This window comes from Labeo rohita, chromosome 22 (assembly GCF_022985175.1).
Source record: "Labeo rohita strain BAU-BD-2019 chromosome 22, IGBB_LRoh.1.0, whole genome shotgun sequence".
NCBI classification, from domain to species: domain Eukaryota; kingdom Metazoa; phylum Chordata; class Actinopteri; order Cypriniformes; family Cyprinidae; genus Labeo; species Labeo rohita.
The window spans coordinates 21417724-21428680 of record NC_066890.1 but is presented as its reverse complement, the minus strand read 5'-3'; the positions used below and the strand labels follow the sequence as shown (position 1 = coordinate 21428680).

At 31.9% G+C, this 10957-nt stretch overlaps 1 protein-coding gene across 3 annotated transcripts; it reads left to right on the top strand.

Moving 5' to 3' along the window:
* The first annotated feature begins 2219 nt into the window (after positions 1-2219).
* LOC127153868 (cytokine receptor common subunit beta) lies at positions 2220-10631 on the top strand. Of its 3 annotated transcripts, none has more exons than XM_051095137.1 (14): positions 2220-2304; positions 2416-2518; positions 2601-2721; positions 5363-5532; positions 5631-5728; positions 5822-5954; positions 6046-6181; positions 6256-6407; positions 6545-6675; positions 6926-7115; positions 8386-8491; positions 8587-8653; positions 9501-9598; positions 9725-10631. In XM_051095137.1, the coding sequence occupies exons 1-14, from the start codon at positions 2302-2304 to the stop codon at positions 10113-10115; spliced, it is 1899 nt and encodes a 632-aa protein (XP_050951094.1). In that variant the 5' UTR covers positions 2220-2301; the 3' UTR covers positions 10116-10631. The 3 variants fall into 3 exon arrangements, with proteins under 3 accessions (XP_050951094.1, XP_050951093.1, XP_050951095.1); XM_051095136.1 differs by having other exon boundaries at positions 5628-5728; XM_051095138.1 differs by having other exon boundaries at positions 2223-2304; positions 2420-2518; positions 5628-5728.
* The last annotated feature ends 326 nt before the right edge of the window (positions 10632-10957 follow it).

Sequence of the window (10957 nt, the reverse complement as noted above, 5' to 3'; positions counted from 1 at the left end):
TCTATATTTAAATAAATAAATAAATAAATAAATAAGATACGTAGCTTTGCCAATTTGCTGAAATAAAAAAAGAGTTAATTTTCCTTTAATTTTATTTAATGTAATTTTATTTTATTTTATTAACAAAATAGAAATGTAGCCCTAATAACTGGCTGAAATAAAAAAAGATTTAAGTTTTTAATTTAATTTAATTTTATTTTTCATTTAACATTTATTCCATTTAATGTAACAAAAACATTTTTACATTAAACAGTTTTAATTTTAGCTGTTATTAGCTATAATAACCTTGTCTCTGATGACTAATATAACATATGTCATTTTTGCTGCTTTTTGAAGCTTTAAACCCTCAGTTTCTGTTTATTGTTGTAGACCAACAGAAAGTGGATATAAAGGTGAGCAATAATGACAAAATATTAATTTCTGGGTGTCTAATTCTTCAACACAACCAGTATTTCACAGTGGAATCTGTTGCTCAATATATTTTATGAATTTTCAGTGCTAATAAATACTGATTTCTTCTGCATTTTCAGCAGTGACATCTGTAACATTTCAGTTTTCTTGTTCGGTGAAGTTTTTATTCAACTTCCTCTTTCAATTCCTTTCTTTGCCGAAAAAAAGTATTTTCATAAATCACGGGTGACTTGATGTGTGGCGCATCTTGACTTTTTTGACTCACTTATATAAGTATGTACATTTCATACAGTAATGTAAGCAGGGATTGGTGCTGATATATATTTTGCACACATTTTGCACATTTAATGCATATCTCACACACACGATTACTCTTTAGGCAAATGTGAGTTTGATTCATGAAGGTGTCGAAGGAGGCTGATCGGACAGATCTATCAGCGTGAGGAATGTTTTTAAACTGAATTAGCTAAAGCTAATCATTAGCTGTGTTTGCTAAGGCAAGCTTCATTAACATATCACTTAGAGTTAGTGATTTCAGCAAACCTCTAGCCATAGGTATTAAATGTGTATACACACACACACACACACATATAGATGATACCTTAAATAGTTTTATTTCCTTTCACATGGTAGTAAACTAGACAACCAAAATCTATAATATAATATAATATAATATAATATACTATAATATAATAACTCTCCGAAGATTGTTATTTTCTATTCTTAATGTAATATCTTTTAACAATGCAACAATTATTTAAAGTGTAATAATATTACAATTTAAAATATCTAAGCAAATAATTAACAATAGATTATAATATACTATTAATGCAATATTTCAGCGTTTTCTCACTGAATCGTAAATCTTTAAATGTATTTTTTGTTTTTGTTATCATTGTATATTAAAATGTAAATAATAAATGTATTAAAATAATAAATGCGTTAAATTAAGAATAAAATAGAAAATAAGATATATATTATACTAACAATATTATATATTAAATTTGTAATTTAAAATGTATTCATTTTAATATTTAAGACATAATATAATATAATATAACAATATAAATTTCTCATTTCAGTTTTAAGTAGAATGTGATATAATTTTATATAAAAAATATATATAGAATAGAAAATAAGAACTATTATATTATATGTTAAATTAGCAATACAATAACATTCAAATAATAATTATAATTAATTCAGTGTTTTTAAATTTGATATTACAATTTCATATTCAATTTCAGTGTTTTTAATTTGATATTATAATTTCATATAAAACAATGCATAGAATAAAAAAATATATAAACATTATATTAATTATAAGTTAAATTAGCAATACAATAACATTCAAATAATAATAATACTTAATAATAATATGTATTTATTTTAATATTTAAAATATTTAAGCAATTAAATTAATAATTACACATAATATACTATTAATTTAATATTTCAATGTTTGTTTTAATTATTACATATTAATTTAAAAATAGAACCGAAAATAAAATGTATTATATATTAAATTAGTAATATAATTCATAATTTATATAAAACATTTAATTTCATTAAACAAATTAATAACAATACAATAGAAAATACTAAATATATAATATAATATAATATAATATAATATAATATAATATAATATAATATATAATATGTGTGAATAGTAGTTATAATAGAAAGTTTTACTTTCTAATTTAGGGGAAGGAATCATATGGCACATTGAAATCTGCAAACAAAGCAGTTTTGAACCTTTTAAAAAGTAAACACATTTGCGGTCAAGCTGGCACAGGCTAAAATAAGTTCATAACACATGAGGATGTCAGTATGACCAGCAGCGCCTTGGCTTCATCACAGGAGTGAAGAACAGCACTGATTTCTCACATGGTAAGATCAACTGTTTCTGCTACTGTCCTTCATGTTTCTGTCTCATCTTTAATCATTATTCTCGTTTGTTAAAAAATATCAAAACTTTCTTTTTCACCTGCTGTTGTTCAGTTAGTATTCTCCATGTGTCCAAACATCTCTATCTTTTTGGCTCTGACTGTACTGTGGACATCAGCCCTCACAGGATGTCCTCAACATGGCATGTTTGCTCCAGGTTAGGGATGTTTTACTATAATGTGCTTGTGTTTAAGTATCATTAGGCATTTTTTAGCCTTTTCAGTGTCTTCTATTCCCAGAATCTTTTGCTCTGGAGTCTTTGGAGTGCCGTAATGACTACCGCTCTCATATCCGCTGCAGCTGGAGAACTGATCCTCATGTTCAGCTCTCTCTGTTCCACATGGATCCAGATGACCACCAGTGAGACCTTCATCCTCATTCAGATCACTGGACAGTATAGTATAGTATAGCATAGTATAGCATAGCATAGCTTAGCACATTATAGTATAGCATAGTAAAGTATAGTATAGTGTAGTACAGTATAGCATAGTATAGTATAGTATAGTATAATGTAGTATAGCATAGCACAGTATGGTAAAGTATAGCATAGCATAGCATAGTATAGTATAGTGTATTGTAGTGTAGTGTAGTGTAGTGCAGTAGCCTATAGAGTAGCATAGCATAGTGTAATATGTTATGGTATTGTATGGTATGGTATAGCATAGCACATCATAGTATAGTATAGTATATTATAGTACAGTATAGCAGAGTATAGTATAATGTAGTATAGCATAGCACATCATAGTATTGTATAGTACAGTATGGTATAGTATAGCATAGCACATCATAGTACAGTGCAGTACAGCATAGTACATCATAGTATAGTATAGTACAATACAGTATAGTACAATACAGTATAGTACAGCATAGCACATCATAGTACAGTATACTACAATACAGTATAGCATAGCACATCATAGTAAAGTATAATACAGTATAGGATAGGATAGTATAATATAGTATAGCATAGCACATCATAGTATAGTATAATACGGTATAGTATAGTATAGTATAGTACAGCATAGTATAGTATAGTATAGTATAGTATAGTATAGTATAGTACAGCATAGCACATCATAGTATAGTATAATACAGTATTGTATAGAATAGTATAATACACTATAACACACTGTTTTTTTGTAGTGATTCCAAAGCAATCATAGTAGAATAATAATAATATAGTCACATTACAAAAGTAATAATAATAAAGTAATAATAATAGGAGTACTAACTAAAATAAAATTGTTGTGTTAGTATATGAATAATAGTAAGGAAATAATAATAATAAGTAATAGTAATATACTTTAAACAATGTTAGTAATTGTACTAGGAAAATGTTAAAAAAATGGTAAAATGTTAATATTTAGGTAACCTACTTTGTACAGTAAAGAATTATATTACATTTTACAAGTACTTTTCTACTTTAAGTAACCTATAGCATGTGGTATGGTATGGTATAGCATAGCACATCATTGTATAGTATAGTACAGTACAGTACAGTACAGTACAGTATAGTACAGTACAGTACAGCATAGCACATCATAGTATAGCATAGTATAGTATAAACACATCATAGTATAGCATAGTATAGTATAGTATAGTATAGTAATAGTATAGTATAGCACATCATATTATCATATTGTACAGTACAGCATAGCAGATCATAGTATAGTATAATACAGTATAACAAACTCTGTTTTATGCAGTGATTCTACAGCAATCATAGCAAAATACTAATATAGTCATATTACAAAAGTAATAATAATAAAGTAATAATAATAATAGGAGTAATAACTTTGAAATAATTTTGTTGTCTTAATATATGAATAATAGTAAGGAAATAATAGTGAAGTAATAGTAATATACTTTAAACAGTGTCAGTAATTGTACTAGGAAAATGATAGTAAAATGATAAAATGGTAAAATGTTAATATTTAGTTACCCTACTTTGTACAGTACAGAATTATATTACATTTTACAAGTACTTTTTCTTCTATAAAATATTTTACATAATTCTTGAAACAGTAAAAAGTATGAATTACTTTGTTATTGACAGAGACCAGTTATATTTATTAAGGCAATCCTGTATACTTTTATGGTAAAATATTGTTAAAATTAGTTTTTAAGTAAAACGTGTAAATCACATTATATTTTTTTTAATGTTTTACATTAAAATTATAATGTAATGTGTAAGTAATGCTTGTAACACCATTGCTGTGTTTTTTTTTTGTTTGTTTTTTTTTTTACAATAAAGTTGATAAATTTACAGCTGTTTTTATTGTAAATTTAACAAAATGATATGTATAAATACTGCTGAAGTACTTAAGTAATAGTTTTATCAATATAATATAATAATAAAATATTTTTGATAATATAATTAATCATTTAATATTTATTCATTTTATTATATTACTTTTTTTATTTAAGCTATTCATTGAAACAGGATAATATACTATTAGTTTTATATTATTACTAATTATCAGTAAATTAATTTAAAAATGTAAAAGTGTATAAATCACATTAGAATTTTTGGGAAAGAGAATGTTTTACATTTTATGTACAAAGTTAGTTATGCCTTTTTTCTATTTTTGTAAAAAATAATAATAATAACGTAGCATTTTTTTTACAATAAAGTTAATAAATTTACAGCTGTTTCTATTGTAAAGTTAACAAAATTATATGTAAAAATACTGCAGAAGTAATTCAGTAATAGTTTTATCAATAATATAATATAATATTTATGATTTATTATATGTATTTATTAATATTTAAAACTTTTAAGCAATTCGATAAATACAATATAATATACTATTAATTTTAGATTATTACAAATCAAGTATATTATATTAATTTAATTACAGTCATAAAATAATTAAATAATAGTGTACCAGTAGTGTGCGCAGTTTAAAATGTGAAATTGATTCATGATGAATCCATGACATGTACAATAAGCTAAAACACTAAAATTTTTATTGTTTTAATGATTTTTGCTTTATTCCAGAGTATCGCCCTGTGTTCAGACTCCTAACCCTTCCCAGAATCCTGCTGGGCAGGAGAGAGTGTATTGTCAGTATAACACATCTCTATTTGCCATCGGCTTTGATGACGTGTTTTTCTTCCACACGCCACACTTGTCCGGCATTTCCAAAACCTTCAGACTCACGAAATTCGGTACAACTAGTACAGTGAATTTACACCATAGACATACCTAAGCATTGGCTACTTATGTAATGCTTAAGCTAAGTGTACTCTCGACTTCCATATAGAAGATATGGCTCCAGACTGGAATTTTTACCAGCTAGACGACACACAACCTCCCTCACCTTTGACCTCTGACCCCTTCAGACATCATGACCAAGAGCGCTCAGTGAGTGTCAAACAACCAACTTTTTGTTTAAACAACAAAAAGTGATTTTATTGTTTTATATACCAAACTGACTTGTATGTTGTACTTTTATAGGTCAAAATTTACCATGAAATAATCAAGGACAAAAAAGGCGGGAAAATTCACACCAAACCAACACAGAATCACATGGCAGACAGCGGGAACAACACAGAGGTGTTGTCTGACAGGCCAGAACTGATATCTGATTGTGAGTATAAAGAGAAATCAAGCGAAAGTCTGATATCTTTAGGCAAGTGAAGCCCCCTGGTGTCCTGGAGTATTACTGACCTTTATTTCAGATTCTCTCCCTGGTCCATCTAACCTAAACTGCGTGCTCAACGACGGGAATAATTTGAGCTGTAGCTGGGATCTCAAGACAGATTTGGCCCAGTACATCAGATACATGCTGTCCTACCGGACACACTCCACTGCACCGTGAGTGTTCCAGAGCGTTTTGGATGCTGTGAAGGGTGTCTTTAGCTCTAACAGGTGTAATCTTTCTCTTTCAGGGATGAGTGGTGCTGTGTTGAGAAGGTGAAGGTTATAAATGAAGGAGATTTGTTGAGGATGGTTGGTGCCTTCAGCGTTTTTGAGCCTGGAGTGCTGCAGGTGCAACTCACATCGACGGCGGTGACCAAAGTGATCCGCTCTTATGAACACAGTTTGTACCTCTAAAATTTAAAATTACAAATGCTGCGACTGACTAATCAGAATGAAGTATTCTAGAAAACTGTTTAGTCAAAACCTCCACAGATTCTTAGAGCTGTGTTACTGATCTGGTTTATATCGGTGGTCTAGTCCAGCCTGCATGTCCCTCTGGTCTAAGTGTTGAAATGAGAGGAGAAGACTGGATTTTGAACTGGACTTTAACAAAGTACCGTACTGTGCTTCTCACTACTGAACTCAAGTACTGGAGCCTACTAACTCCAGTGAGTATTAAATATATAATGGTGTTTTTTCATATTTTAAACTGGCAGGAAAGTCCCAGTAAGACAGAATTTGTCTGTTATTATGTATATCCATTTTAGAACATTGTTAGTAGACATAAATACATTTGCAAAAACTGTTTTAAGAGACTTGAATGTATCCTCCAAAAGTCTAGGTCAAAAGTGCTTTAGCTGAATAAACACCCACTTTCATTCTCTTACGCATGTATGTTAACACCATCTTTGTCTGTAGGAGGATGTTAAGAGCATCTTTCTCTCTGATGGAGAGATGGTGTTTGATTTATCAGAGCGTTCTCTCAAGGGTTCCTCAGAGTACCGTGCTCAGGTTCGCTGTAATGTGAGCACATCCAGACGTTTAGGATGGCGTTACACTGGATATCCCTCAGAGTGGACCGACCCAGTCTCCTGGACCACACGGCCTGGTCTGAGTCAACTCTACCACCTACATATCTTAAAGGAGAGGTTCACCTCCAGAACAAAAATTTACAGATAATTTACTCATCCTCTTGTCATCCAAGATGTTTGTGTCAGTCTTTTCCTCAGTCGATAAGAAATTATGTTTCTTGAGGATAAAATTTCAGGAATTATCTCCATATAGTGGATTTCAATGCTGCCCCCAAATTTGAACTTCCAAAATGCAGTTTAAATGCAGCCTCAAATGGCCCTGAATGATCCCACCCGAGGAAGAAGGGTCTTATCTAGCAAAACGATCTGTCATTTTCGAAACAATATGACAATTTATATACTTTTTAAACTCAAATGCTCGTCTAGGTCTGCGTGAACTCAATACAGTTAGGCTGTGTTAAAAAACTCCTATCTTGTTTTCTTCCCCAACTTCAAAAACGTCCTACATTGCTGTAGAAGTTCGACCCAGTGTTTACAAAGTAAAGATGCAAAGAAGATCAAATGCCCTTTACAAAAACAAAGGTAAAACAGCGATGTAGAATGATTTTGACGTTAAAGAAGAAAACAAAATGTGAGTTTTTTGACATACCCTAACTGTACTGATCCGGATTACACAGACTACGCATGTGCATCGCAGAGACAAGACAAGATGAGCATTTGAAGTTAAAAAATATAGAAATTGTCAATTTGTTTAAAAAATGGCTGATCGTTTAGCTAGATAAGACCCTTCTTCCTCGGCTGGGATCGTTTAGAGCCACTTGAAGTTGCATTTAAACTGCATTTTGAAAATTCAAACTTGGGGGCACCATTGAAGTCCACTCTATGGAGAGAAATTCTGAAACATTTTTCTCAAGAAACATAATTTCTTTATGATTGAAGAAAGACATGAACATCTTGGATGAAAGGGGGTGAGTCAATTATCTGTACATTTTTGTTCTGGTAGTGAAGTTTTACAGTGCAAAACAGGAGTGTCTAAAACAGTTCCTGGAGGACCACTATACTAATTCCATCCCTAATTGAACCCTAATTTCTCACTAAAAACTTCCAAAATGTTGACCCTCCAGAAGCAGGATTGGACACCTTTTTATAAAAGGTCCTGTAGAGTTTAACTCCATCTTGCCTCAACACACTTGCCTGGATGTTTCTAGTATACCTAGTAAGACTTTGATTAGTTGGTTCAGGTGTGTTTAATTGCAGTTCGAGCTAAACTCTGCAGGACAGTGGTCCTCCAGGAGCAGAATTGGACACTCTTTTTATAAACCTCATTAATGTATGTTTTTGTTTCAGAACCTCTTGCGCCCCATGTGGTTACATTTCTCCTGTACTTCCTCATTGCGACTCTTGCGTCGGCAGTCTCCATCATAGCTTTCATCATTCTTGTTGTCGTTCAGCGGTAATTTTTTAAAAATTCTTTCTAATCGTCAATTCCAGTGATGAATGTAAAATGCAACACAACAGGACTTTCTTAGTCTTTCTTTTCTCTTTTAGAAGACTGAGAGAATGGGATGTGTCTCTTCCCTCTCCTGTCCACAGCAAAGTCTCAGAGGTGTCACAGGTTGGTTAACATGCTAACTTGGTCCACATCACATCACTATAGCCTTGTTTGGATCAGACAGATACTTTCTTCCATATTGTGATGTACATTTCAGTGTAGCAGTTTTTTGAAAAAGAAAAAAAAGGTTGGGCAGGACTTGGTTCAATCCATCGGTTATTGTTTGGATGGTGACAGATCTGAATGTAAGCTTGTAGACGACTATAAGAAAGGTGTTGGGTTTAAACGGACAAAATGACTAGTCCTATGTCATAGTACGGAATTTCATCGTACATATTTTATGAGGTGGCTAATTCGTACTATTTCAGTTGTGCAATTTGTGAAAAATCCTATGTATTTTATGAGGTGGTAAACTCATAAGAACAACCACCTTAGTCCCACCCCTAAATCTACCCCTCACATAAATTGTACGAGTGAGATTGTACAAATTCTTACAAATTTGCCACCTCGTAAAATACCTATGAATTGGTCGTGAGATACCTTTGGACATACATGACCAGAGGACATCTGCTGTTTCACTGAAAAATAGTTATTTTATTTTAAAATTCAGACTTCAAAACAACAAGAACAAATACATAAAAAGATGAATCATTCACAATAAGATCTTTAACATGCATTTCACTTATTACATTTAGATTTATGCTACAAATGCAGTGTGGTTACATGTGGTGACTACCTCTAAATGGAGTTTAATTGATTGGACAAGATTATTTTGGACACTTCTGTTTATCAGTGTTCACTTCTTGTCAAATCATTAATAAAAGATATACACGAGGCTTGTAATTGTCTAAACCTGGACAATTACATCACAATCATAAGTTGACTGTGTGAACATCCTGTTTACTGATAGTATCCTCAGATGGACCACTTCCCTTGCTGTACTGAACTGAAGGATCCGGATATCAGCAACGCTCAGATTGTAGATGTTTATCCGCAGTTGTCTTCATTGTAAGTCAACCGTAGGCTCTATTCCTGGAATGTTCCGGAATGTCTAGAATGGGAAGTCATAGAATTCTTTATAAAAAAAAAATTAGAGAAATTTGGAAGATGAATATGATTTGTTTTTCCGTGCAGCGATTCAGAAAACTCCTTAACCCCTGATGCCAACAACCACTGCCAAGAAACCGAGGACAGTCAAGTGATTTTGCACGTTGCCGATCCATGCTTTGTGTCCTTGTGTTCCTCTGGAATTGTGATAGGAATAGATAGTCCATTCCAGCCTTGTACCTCCAACTTCCATGACCCAGTTCTCCCATGTTCAGAGGGATACATGCGGAATCCTGGCACTACCCAGAATACTTCTCAAGAGGCTCGCTGTCTGAATGTAGAAATGGGTGACAGGTACATGAATTGCCCTGGGCCTGATTTGGTCTCACCTAAACGAAGGACAAATCCTCATTCGCTTCATAGACAACGGGATTTAAACACAGATGTTTTTCATTTACCTGCTCTAGGAAAAATCTGAGCTGTGTATATATTTATATATTCAGCATACATTCAACTCATCTGAAAGAATACAAACATTTACAAAGATATCGAATAACAAAGGAAATCACATAAACTCATGCCTGCTGTTTCCGCAGTGAACACCAGAGGGTAGTATAGTACTACCTTATCTACTGTAGTTTGAGACTCTCTGGATGATGCCATGAGCATCCAATCCTGTTCATGGTAAGCCACTGTCCTGCAGAGTTCAGCTCCGACCCCAATTAAACACATTTCAACCAGATATTCAGGGTTTCTAGAAACCTCCAGGCAAGTGCATTGTAGCTAAAATCACTGGCTTTCAAGGAGCAGGATTGGACACCAGTGGATGATACTTTGCTTCAAAAGCTTTCATGGACATTATTGTTTCACTCATTGAAATGTAGTTGTCTGCTAAATATGTTTCTTTAATCTTGCATATGGTGTCTTATAACTACTAATAATTTCCTGCAATACCTGTATAACAGAAAACACAATTTGATATCTCAATTATTTCTCATAGATATCAATATTAAAAGAAGACCATACAATCTCTCCCCTTTCTCAGATTGTTTTTTTTTTCCTGAGCAAAATACTTAGTTTAATCTTACTTTAGAGCAGTAAGTACTTGAAGGCCACTTGACTTTTCATAGTTGTTTTACTCCGTAATCTGTTAGCTATTAAGGATAAGGATCTTTAAATACAATTTTAATCACTATGTTTACTTTTTAAAATATTTTAGAGCTTGCTATAACTAGAAGAAATGTGAGTTCATTATTTAAAAATTCTATGTTTTAGCATTTTATTAACTTACATGACTTTTCCTGGTCTAGAAATCACACT